The 25,159-nt window shown below is 44.3% G+C and overlaps 1 protein-coding gene across 1 annotated transcript; it reads left to right on the top strand.

The window, feature by feature from the left end:
• Positions 1–1,462: 1,462 nt before the first annotated feature.
• Positions 1,463–21,438, top strand: TRIM36 (tripartite motif containing 36). The gene is made up of 10 exons (XM_072359579.1): positions 1,463–1,594; positions 2,577–2,811; positions 10,766–11,091; positions 12,755–12,901; positions 15,052–15,147; positions 16,739–16,992; positions 17,723–17,847; positions 18,401–18,694; positions 18,920–19,217; positions 20,354–21,438. Exons 1-10 carry the CDS (start codon positions 1,568–1,570, stop codon positions 20,724–20,726), a joined length of 2,175 nt encoding a protein of 724 aa, XP_072215680.1. The 5' UTR covers positions 1,463–1,567; the 3' UTR covers positions 20,727–21,438.
• Positions 21,439–25,159: the final 3,721 nt, after the last annotated feature.

Below are 25,159 nucleotides of genomic sequence, written 5' to 3'. Positions count from 1 at the left end.
AGGACAATCATCAAGAAGGCAGAGGGGAGCTTGCAGGCACATTTCTTTAAGGCAGCATCAAATCCAGTCTTACTGCCGAGCTGCTTGTCATCCAACATACATGACTGACAAAATCCTAGGGAAAACAGTGATCTTCAAGGCTGGCCTCCTCAAGGCTGGGCTCCACAGGACTAAGAAGAGAAGATCCCACTGCAGACAACTTACACATAGATTAATGTGTGCTAAAACCCCGTTTCGTCCATCCCAACATAACCTACTTCCATGGCTCAGAGGGAAAAGGGTCTCTGTGGTGGCTCAGTCCCTGGTACAATGCCTGCTCTGTCCAGTAGGTCAGGAACAAACCTCACAGGCATCCTCTATTCCTGCTGTGTACACACTGGCTCTGCTGCCAGCCAGCTCAGGAGAGGAGCCCTGGGTGGAAAAGCAGCATGAAAGAAAAACAGTCTTGGAAAATCTGGATTTATGGGCTTGACAGTGGCCTCAAATGTGGATGCTGAAGGCAGCAGAGCTGCCAGGATGTCCCGAGCTATTTAGGGCTGCACTGTGCTGCTTCATACAGCAGAAGCCTGGTCAGTGCCAAACTACAAGTGTAGGATTCTTGCAGCTAATAAAAAAAACAGCGCCTCGTCCTTGTTTGGATTGCGCTGGTAATTAATACAGATGAGCACTTAAGGGACTGCTCTGTACTACTGCTGGAATTAATGAGTGCCATTTAACCTCAGGGAGGGGAGCAAATGGTGACAGGCCCCGCTCTCTGCAGGTTCAGAGGTGTGAATTCATCAGGAGGTTCTCATGGGTGCCTGGCATGACTCCGCTCCCAGCCAGACCCCGCTGCTGCAAGCAGGAGTGGGCTGCACGGGTGGCTGAACCACCTCGACTCCTTCCAGGGTTGTGCTGATGTAAAAGATGAGCAGAAGAAAGCACCCGGCTGGTACCTTCATGCAGCTGCAAACAGCTGTCAGAGGTTTGCTGCAACCACCCTGCTCGTTCCAACTCCTCCAGGCAGAAGGGGAAGCAGGAATCCCTTCTGGCCACAGCTCCTGCTATTACTTCTCTAACGTGGCAGAGAACCCTGGGCGCTGTGTGCTCCCTGTAACCTGGAGCTAATTTGGATTTTGGCACGGCGTGTGCAGTAGTTCAAGGCTAGGGCGGGTCAAGAGCTATGCTAAAAAGGTATGAATGCAAGAGAGGACCTTAGAACCCTGCAGGGCTTCAAAAGCCTTCTCATCTTGACGTGGAGGAGATGGCAATGCTAATTAACGTCCTGCTCTAAAGCCGGCCTGTGACCCCCCCCCCCAAAGACCCCCCTGCGGTGGGTCACCGACCGCAGCCGCCTCCAGCAACGCAGCAGCCCGACTCCGCGGCGCCCCCTGCCGGCCGCTCGCTGCCATTCCTTCCCTGGGCGTGGCCGCCCCCCGCGGCTCGCAGCGGCTGCCAGGTACCGCGTCCCGCCGCCCGCCATTGTGCGCTGCCGCGGTTCGGTCCGGTTCGGCGGTGCGACCCGGTCCGTCTCCTCTCTGCCGTCTCCATCGCAGCCGCCGAGCCCGCGGCCGGAGGAGGAGCCGGCATGGAGGGCGACGGGCTGGAGACGGAGGTGAGCGCCGGGCTCGGGGCGGAGTGGGGGCGGCTTTGTCCGGGGGGGGAAGGGGGGGGGGGCGTCGCTTGGGATATTTGTATTTTTCTGTCTTTTTGTTGGTTGGTTGGTTGGTTTATTTTTCCCTTTAATTGTTTGACGGCTCGGAGGTTGTTTGCGAATGGATGTGAGAGCGGGGCGGCGGCGTGCAGCGCCGTGCTGCCGGTGATGGGGGGCTGCCATCCGCTCTCCTGCCGGCGGGGAACCCACGCCGGGGCTGCGCTGCTGCCCGCACGGTCCCGGCCGAGCGCTGCGTGCGGTGCTTTGTGCGGACACAGCTGCTACCCTGGGCAAACCACGGCAGCTCCGGTGCCCGACAGCGAGTTACACGGCGGGGAAGCCGGCTGTCCGGCCAATTGGACGCTTCTTTTTAATTTTCCCCTTAGTGAAGAGCAGGGAAGCCGAGTTAAACGTGTGGCTTGCTATTGTTAAGAAGCATGGTTGCCTTCGTTCCGCTACGTCCCGAGGTGCAATTAATCCTACTTGTCTTCTTTCCTTCCCTGCAATGCAGACATAACCTAAAGATGAACCAAGTTTGCGTAGAAGCCGCGCGCTTTTCAGCTGCAAGGACTCTCATAAATGTTAATAAAGATTTGTTTGCAGCGTTAACCAGAGCACTGCCGCAAGACAGCTAAAACCAGCATCATTCTGCAGAGCTGGGCTTTGGTGGCATGAGTAGGGACAGCATCCCTCAGGGTGGTGATGCACTGGAACAGGTTGCCCAAGGAGGCTGTGGGTGCCCCATCCCTGCAGGCATTCAAGGCCAGGCTGGATGTGGCTCTGGGCAGCCTGGGCTGCTGGTTGGTGACCCTGCACATAGCAGGGGGTTGGAGCTGGATGAGCACCGTGGGCCTTTTCAACCCAGGCCATTCTGTGATTCTGTGAGCATGCAGTGTCTTACAACTTGTGCTTTCTGCTTGGTTTTCTCCTCTTTCTGTCAAAGGTTGCTACCAAAAGTATTGAAAGAGAGCTCATCTGCCCAGCCTGCAACGAACTGTTCACCCACCCGCTGATCCTTCCTTGTCAGCACAACTTGTGTCACAAATGTGTGAAAGATATACTGTTCACCGTAGAAGACTCATTTGCTGATGCAGGTTCCGAATCATCAAATCAGAGCAGCCCGCGGTTCCGAATCTCCTCTGCAAGCATGGACAAGATTGACAGGATTAGTAGATCAGGTACCTGTCGGAGTTTTGCTTGTTTTTCAAACGTAATGGATTAGATTGACTTGGGCTGAATGGTATCTGCATGGGTAAAATGTCTTCTCAGTCCTCCTGATGTGGTTAATTAGACGACTTAGGACAGCACCGATCTCATTCATTCTGTGATAAGAACAGTGGGAAGGTTTTAATTTTAAAGACAAGGCATTTCGCAGAGAATACATCTGTCTTTGTGGCACCCTGTCAGTGTTTGTAGCCATTGCCTGTTTATTTCAAGTACTGTTAGGCACCTAGGTGTAAATGTCAGCAGCTTTGTCGTCCTGCCCTATTCATGCTGTTTGCAGTGCATTGTTTTCCACTGGTGGTGACTGAAGAACTGGAGGCTGTGGCTATTTGGAGGCAGTTCTAGCAGTCTTTCAGTGTTTTGCTCAGGGCTTTAAGGTGCATTCAGCTTGAGGACTCATATCACTTTGTGGTATCATGGTATACAGACTCTGACTGTACTCAGCTGTCTCTGTAATTCAGGGATGAGGTGATCAGATTTTACACAGATACACTGGAAGTATTTTATGCATGCCATTCATCTTAAAAGAAACCTCATCTCGGCTTTTAGACTTCGTGCTGGAAAAACTGCCCTCTATAAAACCACATTCCGCAGTGCTCTGGAAGAGTCATGTGCAAGGCACACCCTAAATCTATTTGCATTTCATGTTCACATTTGTCCCTGTCCCGGTTTTCAAAGTTCAGATGTCACTGCCTTCACTTACGTGGCGCTTTGATTTATTCAGCTGTTCCCTGAAATGAGTTTGATAAGTAAATGCTGTGCTTGCCATAGCTTGGCTGACTGTTGCTCAAAGGAATCAAAACTGCTAGTTATCTTCATTCCAGCCCTGCTCCAGGATGTGGTATGGACAGCCTTGAGGTGACTGAGCTCTATACATACCCCATTGCCTTCCTCAGCTGCAGTTTCACAGGAGCCCACTGGTAACCGTGTTATTCCAAGTGCAGGTCTGCTCACTTCCCCCCTCCCCACATCCAGCAAGGCTGGACTTTTGGCATTGCTTCGTATGTATGGACTGAGAGCCTCCCTGGTTTTGCAGCTGTCAGCCTTGACAAGGTGGGTATCTTCGCCCCCACGCTGAGTGCCTGGAAGGTGCCGAATGCACTGTGGGTGACCTCCTTGTGAGAGAAAGTGTGAGGAGGCTGTGCATGGGGAGCAGCCTTCTTGTGCTGCACTTCCTCTCTGGCCTGTTGACCCACCTTCATCTTGCTCTACATCAGCAGTAGAAACAAGGACCTGCTGTGACACGGTCCATCTTAGTGTGCAGCACAGTCAGCCCGGCATGCGGAAGGGGGCAGAGGCTGCTCTGAGGAGCTGGCACTGGATGGCCATAAGAAACCAAACGCTGTCACATCTCCCTGGGCAGCTGCATTGGAAGGGAGGAGAATTTCAAAGAGCTGATGGCCGGGGTTTCTAGAATTCATTTCCCAGTTCTGCAGAAGTAGCTGGCTGCTTTTTTCACAGGGTTTAGATGTACTGCTATGTTAACACCGCTGACAGCAGGACAGGAAAGACCTATTTATGGTGTTCCTGCTCCATTGAGATCTATGCCATCAGCTTATTGCAGGCGTTGCCATCTTCACATTAGTCTGCCACCCTTCCAGCAGACAGATAGAGTGTCCTGTGTTATCTCCTGATCTGACTTGTTAGCTGGGGGAGATAAATGCTTAGCTAATGTCTTCGTACCCTTTCCATGAACTGCAGGAGAGTGCTAAAGCTGGGAAGGAATTGTTTTCCCTCCATTTCCCTTAATGAGTGTTGGGCAGAGGCACATCACAGGCAAATCATCTTCCCAGCCATTCCAGATTTGCACAATGAAAATCATATGGAAATGGGAGCTTTAAGGAACACATTTGAATGTTCAGGTTATGCTGCTGTCTTTGCTTTCTTTGCTTCTGATGTTACAGGTGTTGTGGTCGCATTGCTCTCTGAGGTGTGACCTTTTTTGCTGTCAGAAGTTTGGTACTGCTGCTATTGAGCGTGAATCTCTGCTCTGCTGCTGAATGAACTGTACAGGGCATCCCCTGGCTTAACAACGTTCTGTAATCTTCAGTGTAATAAGACAACTTAGTAAGGGTGAAAAGACACGAGATAGGTAGCAACCTAGGTGAAGCTTCACTCATCTAAGAAAGAAAGATGAGTATTTCATGTAGGTGTGTGCGGGGCATGTCAACTATCAAGTCCGTTGTATGTGAAACTGTACGAGGTCTGCTCCAAAAGCAGTGCCTCCTATTCTGTCCTGTTGGTGGTATGGCAGGAGAGGCTGACCCTTCCCAACAGTATCTGTCACGCTTGGTTGCCGTGTGACAGGTGGCAGCAGAGGGGCACTCTGACATGGAAGTGTGTATGAAGCTCAGTAGTTGAATTTCTCCATGCAGGGGAAAAAAAACGCCCCCATTGGTATCCAAACAGCAGGTGCCAGCACAGTGAAGGTTTAACTGCATGGGCAGCATCTTCCTTGCTCATAGCAGCTGTGGAACAGAGGGTCACCATGCAGGATCCTGTCCATTGCTGATGAAAATGCACGGCTAATGGCTGAGAAATTATGTAGCAGAGAATGTGCTCTATCATGTGATGTTACTGCGTTCTTTGTATCTCTGCAGTTTCTGTGGGAGCAAATAGGAGGCATCACTTTTGGAGCAGCTTAAATGTGTGTCCTCTTCCTCCTGCTGTGCTTTAGTTTTTCTTTGTTTTTTTCGCTTACAGAATCCTCCCTGTCTTTGCAAGGGGTGCCATGTGCTTGAAATGTTTGGGGCGCTGAATGTTTGAGATGCATTTCCAAATGCAATTTGTTGCATTGTGAAAGGGCCAGAACCAGCAGAGCTCTCTGCTTTTCAGTTGAAATGGGAATGCAGGTTCTTGTAAAAATCCAACACAGTGGGGTTTTTTTTAAGGAAAAAAAAAACAAAAAACACCTTGTTTGTATTTTATAAAGTGTTGTTTGCTTAAATCGTTGCGTATTGAATGGAAATAAAATCTGTTATTCTAATGCATCTTCTGTAATATTAGTGTAATTAGTATGTTGGTGTAATTAGAAGGAAGCCCGTAGTGTGGCTGTGTTGTCATCTGCGTGGCATTGCTGGATGATGCAGATCTTGAGTATTTAAAATGTTTTTTTCTCCCTTTTTTGATTCTGCTTGAATATTGCAGCTGTGCCATCGTGTGCCAGGAATTAAACCTTCTTTCATTTCAGTCCTGCGGTATTTTAGCAGATCCAGGAGAGACAACAGCCGGCACTCTTCATTTGAACCATTGTAAACCAATGGCGTATCTCACTTCTTGATGTCTAAACAACTTTCTGTTCATTGTTTGCAGCCTCACAGAGGAGGTCTTTTGGTTGGAGAGGTAGAAGTGCTTCACATCTTGTTTTGGCTCTAGATAGTGAGGTCTTCAGATCTCAAATGTTGCTGGTTAGCATATAGATATCTGTCAGTGGTCAAGTCCACAGAGTGGCTTTTGCAGCAAGCCAAGGTATAGCAAAGAACTTAAGAAAGCTTTTCATTCTGACTTAAAGGTCAACTGGACTGGTATTAGGTTTAAGGTTAGAGCTATATTTTTTGTGTCCATGCACTGCCGGACATACTGGATAGGTACAAATAATGCAAATTCACTGCTCCCCTTAAAACAAAACAAAAAAACAAAACCAAGGTCTATGCTCAAGCTTCTTAATTTTCAGGAGTTTACACACTCTGTTTTTAGTAAAAGCTGCCTTTTTTACTAGCTGTGAGGAGTAGTTACTGCACTCACCTTCTTAACAAACAGAGCTCCCCTTTTCCTGTTGCTTTCAAGTAGAAGGTCACACAGTTCTTCGTTTTCCCCGAGTCCTCTTAATTATGTCTGATAAAGTAGCAGACTGAAAGTGACGCCTGGTTAACTGAGCAGGTGTTTCTGGGTCTGTCAGTTCAGTACAGTGTTCCTATTTTTTGTGCAATGCTTTGTCAAAACTAAATAATATTAAAATGTTGCCGTGGTATTGATGGGCACGTGAGCAACCATTAAGGATGACGTTCCTTTCAAGAAAGGGATGAGCTGAAGCAAACATAAACCTGCGTTTCACACTCAGCGTGAGGAACACAGCAGTTAGTAGAGCATGGGCAAAGACTGAAGGTGTCATAAAAGAAACAGCTCAGGACTCCTCCAGAGCTCTCAGAATGCTGCCCTGATCTGCTCTTCTTGCAGAAAACACCCTTCATTTGGCTAAGGTTAAAGTACTGTTTTGCAGCCACTTCTCTCAGCTTTTTCTTGCCTTCTAAGCACCCCTCCTAAAGCTGGGTTTGGGGCTGGCAATGGACATTTACATTTTTCAACACTTTTAGGAGAATCCAGTTGGCTTTTAAAATATATATATATTTTTTTCTTTTTTCTTTCTTTTTTTTTTTTTTAAACTCACACATTTAATTTTCATGTTGTCCATAATCACAGAACGCTGGTGACACTGTTTGCTTGGAAAACAACCTTTAAGATATCTTATCCCTTTGCAAACCCACAGGTGTAGGTTGGGCCCTTCTGCATTTGAAGTGTTGGCATCTCTTCTTGGGACGAGAAGTCTAAGCAGTGTCCTTATAAGATATAACTAAGGTTGCTCTTTGAGTCATCACAGTCTCAGTTTTGATGTTTGCCAGCGTGGAGACTGAGTATGAGCACATGCTGTGCCTATTCTTTAGTAGAATTGAGGTAGAGTTATTCATTGCAGGTGAAATGGTCCCATTTAGTCCTTGAGATGATTCCTAGCATTTCACAGAATATAGAGTGAGTATATCCTTGTTCTTTGGAAAGTGGATTGGCAAACTGTAAAAGACAGTGTGAAATGGATCTAAGTTCCTCTTGGTCACACATGTAATGTGACTACAAAATTCATGCTTTTTTTTTTTTTTTTTTATTCTTTGTAGGTTTCTTGTTTGTTTGTTTGTTTGCTGCATGGGATGCGTGCTATTCAGTTTTAGCAAGCTGCAAGACAGCTGGGAGTGCCAGCACTCCGATTATTTTATCATTTTGTGAGTGCTTTCTTTTTAAAATGCAAGCATATAAGCCTTAGAAGCAGAAATCAGCAATATGAGCTAGTTCTTGTTGCTTATTGGTATATTAACTTTGTTTTAAGTGAGGCAAAAAGGGAACACTTCTTCCTCTAAATACAGATATGCCACAGCATGCAGTGCTGCTAGGAATGTACTCTTCCTGGTTTTAAAGCTGGAAAAAACAGACCAGGCTCTTAAGAGTACAGCCAGGGTAAAGGGATGAGACATCTTAAGAAATGCAGGGCTTGCCTGATGAAGGACACTGCTTTCTACCAGCAGCGTCACCAGTCCAGTGCCAAGCAAGTGATTTTGTCCCATGATGGGCAGAATGAAAGGCCTCAATTGGACTGCAGCAGAGCTCACCGCTGTGTTACCAGTCCCACCTGTGAGCTGCTTGTCCCAGACTTCCAAAGCGTGCTCCTGGATGAGAATTTCAAACTGTGATTTTAAACTTGACCACTGCACCGTGTTGTCTTCTTTTCCTTCTTCCATGTCTTGTCATTGCTTGCTCTCTGCTGTAGTGAATTACTTGTAGGCGTACGTGCAACACTGTGCTGTTACTCTTTTAGTTGCAATAAATACTCCAGATCCCTTTCTATAGCTGTTGGCTGCATGGTGCTGTATGGCACAATCCTCCTTTTTTCCAGGCCATTGCAGGTGTCTGTGTGGAAGGTGTCTCTCCTTTTCTGTGTACAGTGTTGTAAGCTTGGAGCTTACATCTGAGATGAAGTTTGTGTCTCGCTGCTGTCCCTGTGCCTTGCATGTGTGTGTTGCTGTGTATGCCAAGTTACAGATGTTGCAGGGCGCAATTAATTTTAAGGTAATTAATTTGCTTCTAGTGATAACTAGAAAAACTTAAATACTATAAACAAAGAAGCCAATCAAAAAAAAAAAAAGGGGGGGGGGGGGGCAGGGAGGGGGAAATAAAAATAAAAGCAAACGAAACAAAACAAAACAAAAACCCACCAAACCTCACACACACAAAATCCACACCAAACCTCTGCTTCCTTTAGCCGTGAAGTTGTGTGTGGTGACTTGAGCCAGCTGTACTGTGATTGGAATGTGCAGGAGAGCATCAGACCAGCCGAGATTGAGAGACTGAGGCTGCCAGCTTGCATGAACTTACTTATCTTTTGGTTTTTGCTTCTTAGCTGCTGGTCATCATGGGGCACGTATTAAAGGTTTGTAACACAACCACCTCCCTGTGCTAGTGTTGGTGATTTGGTTGCTTCTTTGAGAGAGATGGTGAGAGGCTGGAAGAGGCGCAGTGCGACCTGTGAAGTGTTGGGTGAAGCAGCCACAGAAGAGCAGTGCAAGCCAAGTGTTTTTGGCTGGTGTAAAAGGAGTGCTCAAAAATAAATGAAACATCAGTATCTTTGAAAGGAAGAAAATGAGTAAATACACGTAGGAACAGATTCCGGACTTCTCTTTCTGGAGAATTCATTTGTTTCAGGGCTAAGAATTCAGGTTTAAGTTGTACCTCCTTAATAAACTTGTTAGCTACAGCAGTATGAAATCCTCCCCAAGGGATTTTAAAACCATGGTCTAGCCAAAGAGTGTGTTGGATTTTTTTCTTGGTAGAGGGAATATGCATTAGGCTTAAATGCTGGCTCAGCCTGCTGCAGGCACATGTAAATGTCTGCTTTTCGATTGTTGTTCCTCCTCGTTCTGTGGTGAGATAGGGGTGTGCTCCTTCTTGCTAGCTTTAAGAACACTGTGCTGTGCGTAGCTTTCAGGTCTGTTGGAGCAGTGTTTGGCACATGCTGCAGAGGCGCTTTTAGCATGCAGTTTTATTTGAGCCTTCAATTTCCTTATCTTAGAGAGGGGAAGGAAATGGTGTGCAGCTATTTGGAGCTTCTCCGCAGCCCACTTTCAGAATAAAATGAGCCAGACGTAATGTGTGTAACTCCCTGATTCAGAGTGGAGGAAGCTCTCAAAACTTGATCGTTATAGTAAGAGCCTTTATGTTTGGGTTTCTAAGCATTCTTCCTTTATCAAGGCTGTTCAGCTAAAGAAAAGATTTGTCAGACTCTGCATATCTTGGCTAACAGTTCTGGCTGACAGTAAATAGCTAATTCTCATTTTCCTCTTTTTATGGCTTCTCTTGGGATAACCCAGATAGGTTTGACTCAGCTGAAGAGAAGTTCAGGGAGCTCTGAACTGGGAATAGCTGTTCTCAGTGGGAATTAAGCGTCACTCACTGGAATGTGTTACAAGCTGTGAGTCTCTTTTTAGACAGCCAGTTAGTCCAGTGCTGGCTGGTTCCTAAGAAGTACATGTGCAGCATTTCAAAGGGCAACATTTGAGTGCATCCCCAACTAGACCATGAACTACTGCATCATCTTTTAAAGGAGTGCCTTTCTGAAGTCCTCCGTGGTACGTAACTAACGTAGGAGTTTATTAGGCATAGGCAGGCATACATTTGTTCCTGAGTGAATCCTCAGTCTCACTGAAGTAGATGGCCACAAGCTGGGGCAGCCCGCCTTCCATGCCTCGTGCAGGGATGCTGGGGAGCTCTGAGCAGCAGAGAAATTGTTTTTATTTATCCCTGGCAGTGCAGGACATGATCTGAGGAAAAACAGTATTGATGGCAGAGTTGTTGCAAGAAGCAGAGCTGCAGGAAGCAGAAGGTGGAATTGGAACACTTGAATTCATCTTGACAGAATTGAGCTTTGGAATGGTTTGTAATGTTGTCTGGTCTCAAACATTACAGTACCTTGTTATGGCAAATCTATTCTCTTTGGCTTGGCAGAGTGTTTATAAATTAGTATTGTATTAGTTCAGATGACATCTCATGATAACTTGGGACTGGTTCATAAATCCTTGCGCTTCTCTTTTTATGACCGCAAACTCTTCTGTTTATGCTCCTTCTAATCAGGCTTTGCTGTCTACACAGGCAGAAAACGCAACTCGCTGACTCCTAGAACAACTGTGTTTCCTTGTCCTGGCTGCCTGCATGATATCGATCTTGGAGAACGTGGTGTCAATGGCTTGTTTCGAAACTTTACTTTGGAAACAATTGTGGAACGACACAGACAGGCAGCCAGGGCAGCCATAGCTATTATGTGTGACTTCTGCAAACCTCCACCTCAAGAATCCACAAAGAGCTGCATGGACTGCAGTGCAAGCTATTGCAATGAATGTTTCAAGGTGCACCATCCCTGGGGAACAATAAAAGCTCAGCATGAGTATGTTGGACCAACCACCAACATCAGACTTAAAGTAAGTACACTGGATCCCAGGGGATTTTGGTTGCTGTATTCAGATATAGCTTCAGATGTATTTGTGCTGTGGCAGTTGTTTTTTAGGACCACTGTAGCTTTATTAACTTCTGCTTTCATTTGAGTAAATGATAAGCTTTTGTTTGTTGATGCTGAAGTGGCTTGAACATATTTGAAGGGGACTCTTTAAAATTAAGCATTTTGTTTTACTTCAGTTAATGGATTGTGTCTTACTTAAGACATAAAGATTTTGAGCATCCTGAATTGTCTTAAGGGAGTTTACTAGGAAACACATCCTCATAGATTTGTTGCTTGTAAACAGAGAGGGTCTTCTGGGTGAATTGGCAGCTGGGGGCTGACTTGTCCACAGTGACCATGAAGCATCGAGTTTAAAATCATTAGTGATAGGAGGAAAACTGCCACAAAAACTTCAACCCTGGATGTGGGGAGAATAGACTTCAGGCTTTGCGTGGAATTACTTGGCAAAGTCTCCTGGGAAACAGCCTTAGAAGGCATTGTGGTCCATAGGTGCTGGAGTTTGTGAACAACACTAAGTTAGGAGATGTTGATTCCCTCGAGAGCCTTGCAGAGGGATCTTGGCAAACTGGAGGTCTGGGCAGTCACCAAATGCATGACATTTAACAAGAGGAAATGCTGGATCCTGCATATGGAGCAGGATAAGCCTGGTTCTGTGTGCAGAGTCAGGGATGAGAGGCTGGAGAGCAGCCTGAGAAAGGGATCTGGTGGTTGATGGAGAACTCCTGCCTCCACACAGAACCACCTAAAATTCAAACCCCGTATCTGAGAGGTTTGCTCAAATGCTCCTTGAACTCCAGCAGCTTGGGGCCATGCCCACTGCCCTGGGGAGCCTGTTCCATGCCACCACCCTCTGGCAAACAACCTTTTCCTAACACCCAGCCAGACCCTCCCCTGATGCAGCTCCATGCTGTTCCCTAGGCTTCTGCTGCTGTCACCAGAAAACACAGATCAGCACCTGCTCACATTCAACTCACCATCAGCCAGAGCCACCAGATCCCTCTCCCTCATTTAGCAGTTACTCCAACATAGATGTTCAGCTTTTGCAAGATGGTTGTTAGTGAGTGCCAGACTTTTCAGATTATTGAGGCTGATACTTGAGTGAACAATTGCAATTGGAATCAGATGGGAAAAAAAATAAAGGAAACAGAGTCTTTTATCTTCAAGCAGGCTGTGACTGATGTTAGGGGCAGTATTTCACTCCAAGAGCAATAGCTACGTAGCTATTCTGAGTCCAGTTTGGATTTAAATCACTGCTGTATTATGCCAGCTCTCACTTTAAGAAATAAATCATAGCTCTTTTGAGAGAGAACTGAGGTGCTGACCTGGAGCCAGTAGAATTTGAGAGGGTGGGGTATGTCGTATGTGTTGCATTTACAGCTCTGAGCGTGGCTAGAGGTATTTCACAGCATGCAAACCACTTCAGGGATTAGCAAGATGATTAACTGCATTGTGGAGGCTACCTGATGTGTACATGGACATACAATAGTGGACAGATATAAAAATATGGCACGTAAGTTGAATATAACAAAAAATCCATTGTAGGGATCAGATGCTGCATTGGGACGGCTGTTATTTTAATGTTTTCTTCTTGGAAGTATTCATACATTCTTTGTTCTCTTTTTTAGATACTGATGTGCCCAGAACACGAAATGGAGAAAGTTAACATGTATTGTGAAATCTGCAGAAGGCCTGTCTGTCATCTTTGTAAACAGAGTGGATCTCATGCAAACCACAGGGTAACACTGATGAGCACTGCCTATAAAACTCTGAAGGTAAAAGCAAGCGCTGTTTGACCTGAACTTAAGAAGAGAAAGAGCATTCAGCTTCTGTTGTAAGGGCAAACTCTCTCTGGCAGGAAGCCTGCACATGTCCTTGGAGGACGTGGGTCATGAGGCATGCTGTTGTGCAACCTCTGTTAGTGTACACATTAATGCGACTTAGCACATCTGAGAAGATAACTGTTCCGCGATGTCTGAAACGTGACCACTTCAGAATGTTTCCACCTTAATTTGGCCATTTGTGCAGCAGTACTGACCCTTTCAGGAAGTTTAAGCCATTAGTAGTTTGCCGTCTGGCTTGTAGCACTGGATGATTTCAGGCTGGTTCCCTTGTGTCTTGGGTGAACTGACACTTTAAAGGCACATCAAAACAATTTGAAATTGAAGTGTCTCATGAGGCCTTGCGTGTTACTGAAGCTGTGTAGCTGTTAATTAACTAAGCACAGTACCATAAAGAAGACTTGCAAACATTGTTTTGTTACTACGAAATGATTGCTGCTATCTTTCCCCCTTTCTTCATGTCTGGCTCTTATCCACAAAGAAAAAGGGGGGAGAGGGAAAGATTTTTCCTTTCTGCTTTTTGGCCTCCTTCCTCATTTGCAAGGCTGTTCCTGTACTAATGCTGTCTTTTGAAAACAGGGAAGTGCAGAGACACTCATAAGCTGTGCTTCAAACCACTCATTTCTCCAGTAAATCTTACTAGAAATGAATTAATAATGGGCAGGGCTTTTCTGTAAGTTGTAATAATGTTCTTAAGCCTCTGGTTCCTCAGCCAAAGAGAAGATGACCCCCCTGGGAAGGAATGAGCCTTCTCAAGTTGCTTCATGTTGCTTGCTGAAAAGAGTCTGTCAGTGTGGTCGTTTTGGGAAACTCAGCAGTTCTTTACAGTGTTGACCTACAAAGCCTTTGACGCTGTCTCCTGCAGTATTCCCCTGGGGAAGCTGGCAGCCCATGGCTTGGGCAGATACTCTTTGCTGGGTAAAGAACTGGCTGGATGGCTGGGCGCAGAGACTGGTGGTGTTAAATGCAGATGGTGACCAGTCATGAGTGGTGTTCCCCTGGGGTCGGTATTGGGGCCTGTCCTCTTCAGTATCTTTACTGATGACCTCGATGAGGGCATTGAGTGCACCCCTGGTAAGTTTGCAGATGGCACCAAGTTCAGATAAAGTGTGGATCTGCCTGGGGGTAGGATGCCTGTCAGAGGGATCTGGACAGGCTGGAGAGCTGGGCTGAAGCCAGTGGGATGAGGTTCAACACGACCAAGTGCTACCTCCTGCACTTTGACCACAACAACCCCAGCCCAGTGCTACAGGCTTGGAACAGAATGGCTGGAGGACTGCATAAAAGAAACGGACCCGGGGGTGTTGATCGATGCTTGGCTAAAAGTGAGCCAGCAGTGTGCTGTATGCCCAAGAAGGCCAATGGTATCCTGGCTTCTGTCAGAAGTATTGCAGCCAGTAGGAGCAGGGAAGTGATTGTCCCCCTGTACTCAGCCCTGGTGAGGCTGCACCTCCAGTACAGTGTTCAGCTTGGGCCTCTCAGTACAGCAGAGACATTGAGGCTCTGGGGAAGAAGGGCAAGGAAGCTGATGAGGGGTTTGGAGCACAGGCCTTATGAGGAGCTGCTGAGGAAGTTCTATCTGGATAAGACTGTTCCGTCTGGATAAGAGGAGGCTCAACGTTATCGCTCTCCACAGCTACCCGAAAGGAGGCTGTGGTGAGGTGGGGATCAGCCTCTTCTGCCATGTAACTAACAAGAGAATGAAAGAGAATGGCCTCAAGTTGTGCCGGGGGAGATTCAGGTTGGATGTCATTGCATATGTCTTCTCCAAGAGCGTGGCCAGTTGCTGGAACAGACTGCTCAGGGAGGTGGTGCAGTCACCATCCCTGGCAGCGTTGAAGAAATGGTTACATGCTGCACTGAGGAACATGCTTCGGTGGGAAACATTGGTGGTAGGTGGGCAGTTGGACTAGTTAAGGTCTTTCCAACCTTGGTGATTCCCCGATCCTGACTTTCAAAACTGATTGTAGACTGCCAGCTTTGCTACAAGGTAAACTGAGCATTTACTGAGTGACTTATTTCTGCTGTTGATGTGTTTGGGTTGGAAATCCTTGATCTGATCGTTTGTTGTTCTGTTTTAATAGGAAAAGCTTTCAAAAGATATAGAGTATCTCATCAGTAAGGAAAGCCAAGTAAAAGCTCACATCTCACATCTGGGTCTGCTGCTGAAAGAAACAGAGGTAATAATGATTTGCTGTTTGGGAGAGGGTAGTCCTTGAAGGGACAAAGCAAGGGCTGGAGCTGCTTTCCACACAGTGTTTCATTGGCTATGCTGAGGCTTGGAGGGTTAATTTGAAACAATTTCTGTAGAAGCTGTGTTAGTCTTCTCTCTTTAAAACCATTCTGACAGTGTGGGAAATCCAGGCAATGTACAAGGGAGGGGGAAGATTTGATTTCCAGTGCAAATTTTAAATAAAGCTTATTTGATACTTTGATTAAAGATAGATGAGTTAGACTTAAAGCTCTCTGTATTAATGGAAATGCCACAGCTTATGCTTTTTGATTACTGTGAGGGTGTTGCAGTGAAGTCAGAACTAAGATCAAAAACTCTGCTTAGAAGAGACAGAGGTGGGGGTATTCTTTGCATGCGAAATGCAAAACTGACAGACATTGCAGTAGCTCCTGGCTCTGCCCTTTCCTGGATGCAGATCGTATCTGTGCACATATCTGAGGCAGTAGTTGAGAGTGGTCCTGCTCCTCTGAGGGAGTTGTGTGTTGCAACACTGGGCTACCCTGGGAAATGTACAGAGGTCACAAGGTTTGAGATTCCCTTAGGGTAAATTAAGATGAAATGACATCAAACAATCAGCTAAATGTTTGCTTGGATCTCGCTATGATACTTAGATATATATGTCTGTATCTTACTGGCTGTTAGATATAATGATATGCCTTGCATTCTGACCCTTGGATCCAGCAGTGTCACAGCAGTCAGGGTTGTTTCTCTGGCACTGAGCAAACATGCCTGAACTAGCAGTCTTGACTTCCATATGCTCACAGTCCCCCCAGTAAAGCAGAGCTCAAGTCACAGTTTGTGCAGTTCCACCAAGCATGTACAGTCCTTCTTCAGAATGCCCGAGAAATGATCTGGGGTCTCAAGTGGTTGTCAGGCTGAGATACAACACTACACCTGCTCAAGTGCAGTCTGAGGTTTTGAATACTCTGGAAATTGGTCAGTGGTTTGGAGGGTCTCCAGGAGTCTCACTTTCCCCCTGCCCAGAAGACTCCTTGTTGAGCGTCCTTGATGCACAGGCATAGTTATTGAGATCTCTCCCTCCCCCATTAAGTTCTCATGGTGTTGCCAAACAGGTCTTTATAGTCTTAGAAGATAAGGAAATCCATCCGGATAAGCAGTGTCTTGCCTTGTTAAGGTCCCCTCCTCCAGCATCTCCTTATCTCCTACCAAGAGGACATTAACCCGTTTGCTTCTCAGCTTCTTACAGTGAGAAGTCTCTTGGGCATGAAGGTTTCAGAGCCATCTGTTTTTATAGTGCTTTTCTATGAACGGTTCAGGCAGAGAAATGTCCTATATAATTCAGGGCATAATCTGAGAGATAATTTCCTGCTCTTCATTCTCAGTGTTAAGATAGTAAATATATACTAGCTTGGGTGCAGCGTTGCTTGTATTTTCAGTTCTTTAGCAGTATAACAAAGCTGTAAGTTCCAAACAGATGATTATATTGCTGTTACAGTTTGTAAGAAAAAAACAGTGTGTTTCCTTACACAGACACAGAGCTACGAGATTGGTTTAAAATGTATTTTCTTCTCTCCTAGTGCAATGGGGAAAGAGCTAAAGAAGAGGCATCTCAGAGTTTTGAGAAATTAATTAATATTCTGGAGGAGAAGAAGTCTGCAGCTTTAAGAGCAATTGAGGTGTCTAAGAATTTAAGGCTGGACAAATTGCGAACACAAGCAGAAGAATATCAAGGTCTCCTGGAAAATAATGGCCTTGTAGGATATGCTCAAGAAGTGCTTAAAGAAACTGATCAGTCCTGTTTTGTTCAAACAGCAAAACAACTTCATGTCAGGTATCTTGGTTATCATCTGGGTTAGGTACAGGTTCTGCCGCTGCTGCAGGACGTCTGGTCAAGTAGGTTATCGTAACACTTTCTAGCTGGGTTCTGGGCATAGTACTTGGGTTGGAACTACATGATCCTTGAGGTCCCTTCCAACCCGGGTCATTCTGTGATTCTGTGATTCTGTGATAGTACTTCTTATTGCAAAACCTCACAAACAGTCCAGGTGCAGTTCAGAAGAGATTACTGTGGTACCGTGTGTGTTAAGAAATAGCACACCAAAGGGATTCTGTCCTTCTAAAGCATGTAGCCCTGCTTAGTAGAACGGCAGTGGAAGGGCAGCCCGTTCAGCTCGCTGACACATTCCTTTGTACAGTGATTTTATCGGCTGTTTGCGAGTTAATCTAACAGGTCTCTTCTGACTCTACACTTCTGATCTTAATAGTTGTTCTCCATTAGCACTTCACATCTGTTTTGTACTTTGAACAGAATGCAAAAGGCTGTTAAAGGTGCTCTGCTATTTGAACTGTTACTTTTTCACTGTCCTTACCCTCGTGTGCATAAGGATTTTAACCTTTGCATTTAAATTCTGTCTTGTGAAGAAAGTGAGCCTTCAGTAAGTACATGAAAGCAGAATATACTTTTTTTTTTAAAGTGAAACCTGTCATTTTTGTTTTCAGAAATGTGCATTCATACATTCCCTTTTCTTTCCTCTGCCATCCCTCCACTCCTGTGCTTTCAGAATCCAAAAAGCTACTGAATCTCTGAAGAGCTTCCGGCCAGCAGCTGAAAGTTCTTTTGAAGACTTTGTGGTGGACACAACCAAGCAAGAAGTGATCCTTGATGACTTAGCCTTCTATTCCAATGGTACGTTGTGAGAACATTGAGTCTACCTTGAGTTACAGCTTTAAGAGCTTCTCTAGAAAGGGTGAGAAATTATGCAGGGCTGCAGTTGCAGATCTCAGTGAGGTACCCTGACTTGCACTGTTCCTTTTGCCTTCATGATCCACACAGCATTACCCATCAGCACTACCTGTTGCTCTGACAGGCAAGCTGAGATGCCATCAACTTCATTACCAGTTTACATCGGCTTCCAAAATATTGTAGATAAGTAACTTAATTGAATCTAAGTGGAAGCCTGTTGTGTGTGCAGAAAAAAAAAAAAAGTGCATTTCTAACGTTGTTAGGGTTTTTTTCAGCAGCTTGCACAAATTAATAGCACAGCTTTCAAGTTAAAAACAGAACCTAAGGGATTCGTTTGAGTGCAGAAACACGGGCAGTGTCACCTGTACTCTTTAACTGTGCAAGTCATATTATTTTCCACTCTGCTAAGCTGCTGAGCAAAGACTGGTGTAGATCACTCTCAAACAATTTATATCTAAGCTTCTGGATGTTTTCTTCTTAATCTCTGGCCTTCCAGGTCTGGAAATACCAGAAATCAATGAAGAGAAATGCAGGATGTATAACAAAGCTGTGATCAGCTGGGAATCCTCTGGGGAAACAGACTCTGCTGATATGTATGTTCTTCAGTATCGTAAGCGTAATAAAGAAGAGGAGAGTGTGATGTGGCAAGAGATTGAAGTTTACAGCAAGAGCCAAGTCCTGTCCGACCTTGATGATGACAGTAGCTACGCCTTTAGAGTTCGAGGATATAAAGGGTCCATCTGTAGCTCTTGGAGCAAGGAAGTTATTTTGCGTACACCTCCCGCTCCAGGTACTGGGTTTTCTTATGTTCACCTGCCCTGGAAACCACCTACAGTTCCTAGACTTCTATCCCATTGCTGGTTGTATATATATGTATAGAAGCACTGTAATAAACAGGTTAATTATCATAGTGCGACTATTAGCATGCATGACAATATGCTAAGATGCATTTTATAAGCACAGAAAGCAAAAAAATATGTAACTAATGGGAATTTCTTGGAATACTGTTTTTCAGTTCTTAGCTTTCTTTTTGATGACAAATGTGGGTACAACAGTGAACGTCTCCTTCTGAACCCAGAAAGAACCACTGTGGAAAGCAGGGCTGGGTTTCCTTTACTGCTAAGAGCTGAACGCATGCAATTTGGATGCTACACAACCCTGAATTACATCATTGGTGACACCGGTATTGCCAAAGGAAAGCACTTCTGGGCTTTTCGTGTGGAAGCCTATTCTTACCTGGTCAAAGTGGGAGTTGTTTCTAGCACCAAGATACAGAAATTTTTCCACAATACACATGATGTGACCAGCCCAAGGTAAATTCCAGGCATGTGCGTGAAATATGTTTTATACAAGAAGATGGTTGGGTTTGATTTATTTTATATTATGTTAATAATTAAAAAGCAAATGTAGTCTCAGTTAATAAACTTGAACCTAAGCAGCGGAAAGTAGCTCGAAGCCATATGATACATGCACATTGTCTTACTCCTTTCTTGTTCCCTGCTTTCAGTAGAGCTGTTTGAATTGCTCAGGGTCCCATTATCTTTCTTTTTCTGGAAAGAAGTCAGGTTTGTGCAAATACTGAAATTCATTAGTTAAGGCAAGAAGGTGGAAAGAAATCCATTAGCTGGGAGACTGAAGCAATTCTTGGTTGTCGTTAGGTTGACCATTAGTATGCTGGATTGTCAGCTGTTCACAGTGTTATCTGCCTGTGTAGTAGCTTGCATCATGGTGGATTCCAACTTGCTTGTGTGCGGTTTTTGGATTGCTGCTGAGCAGAAGTCAGAATACGGTGAACAAACCAGAACAAAGGTTCCCAGTTCTCAACTGCAGCTACAATAAACTCGGATTTATCTAGAAAAAGAAGGCTGGGAAGGCGTTGTCTGGAGACTGTAGCTCTATATCTAACAGATGTGTTGGCTTCTTCCTACACAACATAATAAAACTGAAAAAAAACTCATGTCTTGACTTGCTTAGTCAGTGTAGTGAAGGCAGTGTGATATGGCAGCTGCATGGAAACCTCTTAGAACAGGAGTAATAGTAGATGTATTAATTGGTGTTATTTTTTATTATATAAATAAAGTTAAACATATCCTGCTTGTAATGATAAATCATATTTGCAGAATTACCTGTCAGGTAACCTGATTTACTGAACCTGGTAGGTTTATTAATCATTACCTAGCATAGGTAGATTTAGATAAACTTGGAACTTAATAGCTCCTTAGCAGAACCTACTGTTGTCTCACCCTCGTTGGTTCAGCTCCTACCAACTGTTTCAAGCAGCCCAAGTTAGGAAATGTATCTTCCCTTCCAACACAGGTGTATTATTTTACCCCACCAGCTTTTGTTTTTTCTGTAGTGTTACCCACCTTACAGACATATTTTCTCTAGTTGACACTGTAGATAGTATTTCTGAATCTGACAGGAGCAAATGGTTGTTTTTCTGTTCTAGATCTGAACAAGACAGTGGTCACGACAGTGGGAGTGAAGACGCCTGTTTGGATTCGTCGCAGCCTTTCACACTAGTCACTTTGGGCATGAAGAAGTTTTTCATCCCCAAGGCAGCTGCTGATCCAAAGGCAGCTGCTGACCCCAAGAATGCAGCAAGTAGAATCCTTCCCCTGCCCTCCTGCATGGGGATCTGCCTCGACTGTGACAATGGAAAGGTGGGCTTTTATGATGCCAGCCACATGAAATGCCTGTACGAGTGTGAGGTGGAATGCTCAGGCATAATGTACCCAACCTTTGCCTTAATGGGTGGTGCAGCAGTTCATCTCACAGAAGCCATCCCAGCAAAGTACTTGGAATACCAAGATGACCTGTAGGCTAGTGATGTTTTGTTGCTGTTCTGAAATTATAAACCAGAGCAGAAGCATTTCAACTTAGTTTTCAGTCCTGATTCAAGTACAGTATACCTAAGTGCTGGTCACACTTCTGTGTTGCTTTTTGTTTGTTTGTTTGTTTGTTTGTTTTTAAATGAACAGTCCAGACATTTCCCACAGAAGGAAATGTTCTTCCAGGAGCTCTCCTGCCTTTCTTGTGATCTGTGTGATGGTGATCTCCACAGACTTTCCTCCTCGGGAAGGTGGGGAGGAAGTTTGACTAACAACCAAAATTACTCTTCAGGGATAGAAATCTGCCTTTTATGTAACATAGATTGTTAAATAGTCAGTTTTGAGTTTAACAGACCAAGCTGACAGCCTATGATTGCCATTATTCTCTGAGATACCTGTCTTAATGCATCTGCAGGATCAAAATTGCACTAATAGAATAAGAAGCAGTGAGAAATGAAAACTGCAGGTGACTATTTAGGTTGTATTTGGAAGGAGGAGGTTAAACTAGAAACTTTATTTCATGTAAGCGTAATGCAACTGTAAGCTGAAACTAGTTCTGACACCTGATGTATAGTTGATGGTGTAACTGTAAGTTCCTGTACTGTACAAGGCTTTTAGTGTAGACTTAAAATATATAAAGTGCAATTTGACCCTAAACGTCAGACTTCCAAGTCTGATATCAGAAGTTTTTGCATGTGTGAGTAGTAATACCTGGTTTTAGGCAAAAGCAAATGAGTAGTTGACATGACTATTAACATGCAAACTTAAAAATTCATGTATTTCTGTTAATACATGTTTTTCTAAGTTATTTTTTTAATCTAACGATGGCATTTTGGTAAGAATGATAAAATGCACTGATTCAGTTTTGAGACCCGACTTCTGCCTTAAGAGGCGTCTCTGTTCAGATTTATGTTCCTCTCGTGTTAAAAACTGTATCATGTTGTAGTGCTTGCATCTGTTTGGAAGAAATTTACACAAACAGAAACCAAACGTTTGAGTACTTCTGCTGTTAATTGTGAAAAAATAAGGTTCCGAAGTGAAGGACGTTCCTAAAATACACTCAATTTTTTATGAATTTGGGGATATAACATTGCATCTTGATGAATGTGAAGTATGTTTACTAAGTACCTGTATATAGCTGTAGACTGTGACCTAAAAATTGCAAGAAGTGGGCACCGCTGGTGATGGATTGACAGTCTGTCTTGATCTTAAGAGGTCTTTTCCAAATGTTCAGATTCTTTGATCCTCTCATCTTCTGAGACTCTCTCTCTAGCTGTGAAGGATGATGAATCTGGGATTTGCTTCTTTCTGTAATCTTAAAAAACTTAACTCTTTCAGTCCATACCAGATATTTAACTGATTAGGACAAATTCTCTTCTGTAGAGTTTTCCATGCGATCCTAATGGTTAGCTCTGAACATGCTGCACACATCCAAGGCTTCCTCATCTGATGTATTGTTCTGCATTTAAGAAGTTTGAGTCTCCTCTGCCATCTTACCTAGTCGCTCGGTACTGAGGGCTTCCTGCAGCTCTCCAGTCTTCCCTTTTCTTTAGCTACGGCTTATCCCAATGTGTAATTTTCATTCTTCCGTTTATCTACCAAATCTAACATCAGTTTAAAGCTACAGATTGTAGGGTTGGTTTTCCTTATCTCTTATTCCCAGATCTTATCACTTTCTATGGGTAAAAATCTCATTTTTAATTCTTCTGTTTCAGAAGTTGTTCTAAATTACAGGTTTTATGTCTCCATAGTTCCACACTTTCATCACTTATATAACTTCTTCAGGGAGGTGGTGGCGTCGCCGTCCCTGGCAGTGTTCAAGGGGCGTCTGGATGAGGAGCTCTGAGATCTGGTTTAGTGGCATGTGGTAGCAGTGGTGATGGGGGGGCGGTTGGACTGGATGGTCTTGTAGGTCCTTTCCAACCTTGTGATTCTATGATTCTGCGATTCTGTCTTTAGAAGCATCCGGACCAACATGACCAGTCTTGGTTTCATTTGATTGCTTTATGAAAATAGTCATAAAATAGCCACACCATCTTAAATCTGAAGGTAAGTCAGTCTGAGGGACTGTCTTCTAAAAGAAGGGGAGAAAAAAAAAAAGGTAGTGGTTTGAGAAAACAGAAGTAAAGGAAGAAGAATTCAGTTTTTTCCTACTATATCTTTGCCTAACATTCATTTAAGATGCGCTCTGCTATGCAATTACTTACTCTACTGGACACGGACTGATACTGCATAAAACATTTACCTGCCTTTTGGTGTGTAGGTATCTCATTCAGCATTATAAAAATGGTATGGCTTTTGGCGTAGAATACCTTGGGTGTGCTCATCACAGTACTATAGGGTGCTTGCTCCAGTCACTTGAATAGAAGTTTACTGTCACAGGCAAATGATTTTTTCCCACCTGTCAGAGATACGGTTCAGTAGTACATGCCTACACTGACACCTACTTTTCCAAAACAGTTTTCTTCCTACAAAACAGCACTTTACAATGTGGACTAAGCTAACGGTGTGATATTGTGTGGATCTTTGTGCAATACAGCTGTCTGGTGAATACTGTGTGATTTGCAAAGCTTCCTTCAGGTGTGAATCATGTAGACCCTCCTTATGTATTTAAAGCTTTAACAAAAAGGCCTTATTTAAAAATACTCTGAAATGTAAATGTGATGTCACTTTTTTTTTTTTTTTTTTCTAAATAAAAGCTGAGAATACTGTAGCTTTCTCTGCATTATTACATCCCGTTTGTGTGTGTGTGTGTGTGTGTGTGTGTGTGTGTGTGTGTGTGTTCTTGGAGTGGCATCATTACGAATGTACCAGCACTTCCTGAAATGCTTGACCTGAGTGGTAGGCTGAGATGGTGCAAGGTCTCTTGTCTCAGCACTTAGTGTGCAGCAGCTTTCTGAAAGCTTATTTTTAAGGTTCAGAAAAACAAACTACATCTGCATGAGAGCGAACTTCACTTTGCACTGGAGTCTCAAATTAGAAAGAAGAGGCTTTGACTTCGCCTGAAGGATATTTTTAGCTCGTTGGCAAAATAATAAGGCTTTTTGTGTATTTATTGCCTGACTATAAATATTGCAGGGGCAAATTCAACTTAGTATGAAAGGGCTTGTTTGTTTTAGCTAGCCTGCTAGGTTTTACAGGCTTAGTTCTTGTTCTTAACCCTTTTATTTCTCCTGTCCCCTTTCCCATATGACTGTTGTAAGGAAGAAATGGGTTGCTGACATAGTTTAAGAGAATGTTTTTCTCTATTTTTTTTTTTATTTTTTTTATTTTTTTCATATTCCTGCCCGTTCATTAAATTCTGACCTTCATTTTTCCCATTCATTTGCAATCATACCATCTAAGCTTGGATTCATTTACTGGGTTTCACACTCCTCAAAGCTGGAAACAACTACAGCAGCAGTCTCTGCTCCTCCGTGCAGTACAACTGATGGGGAAAGTAGAAAAAAAATAAATAAAATACAGAGCTACCCTTAGACCCTGCAGAAGGAGATGGAGAGAAACCACCCTGTGTAGACAGGAAACTTTTTATGCAGTTAAAGGTTTAAGGGGAGACGAAAAATGAGTGTTTTCTTCCTCAGGGGCTGTGACTGAGCATTCTACACGGATGGCCAGGCAGGGCAGGCAGATGAATTTCCCACTAGTGATGCTAAAAATGAACATCCCACAGCATGACTGGGCATATTCTTCAGAAATGGGTATTTCTGGCGTTGGTGTGGAAACCTGTTTCCACACGGTTTCTTTGCATATGAAATAACGTAAGGTGACTGTATATGGCCAGCTGGTTTAAATGATAGAATCATCATAGAATCATAGAATGGCTTGGGTTGCGAGGGATCTTAAAGCCCCCTGCTATGGGCAGTATCACCTTCCTCTACACTAAGTTTCTCTTAGCCCCATTCAACATGGCCTTGAAGATTTCCAAGGATGAGGCATTTGCAGCTTCTCTAGGTGACCCGTGATGCCAGTCATCTCAGCTGAAAAAGTGTCATGTAAGTCACAGCACAGCTGTCTGCCAGTCCTTCTTAAAGAGAACTTCGCTGTAACTGTAATCTGATTGATAAACACATTTATCCATCTATCTATAATTCAAGAATAAATTAAAGAATTTAAAGAATTCTGGCCAGGGAGTTGTCTGGTTTCATTGACAGGGCTTTACAGCCTTCTATTTTAAGAAGTGGATAGACTGCACTTCTGCCCCTGAGGAACATGAACAAGTTGATAGCTTGTGGGTTAAAATCAAGGACTGGGCCAATAAAAGGCATTTGGTAGCCAGGGTCTGCTGCAGGCCACCTGATCAAGGGGAGCCTATTGACAAGGCCTTCTTGATTCAGATGCAAGAGGCATCAAACTCATAGGCTCGTTCTCATTCTGAAGGGGTATTTCAACCGCACAGATATCCACTGGGAAAACAAGACAGCAGG

This window comes from Excalfactoria chinensis, chromosome Z (assembly GCF_039878825.1).
Source record: "Excalfactoria chinensis isolate bCotChi1 chromosome Z, bCotChi1.hap2, whole genome shotgun sequence".
Classification (NCBI taxonomy): domain Eukaryota; kingdom Metazoa; phylum Chordata; class Aves; order Galliformes; family Phasianidae; genus Excalfactoria; species Excalfactoria chinensis.
The sequence above is the reverse complement of the archived record's forward strand: the minus strand, read 5'-3'. Positions and strand labels throughout refer to the sequence as shown.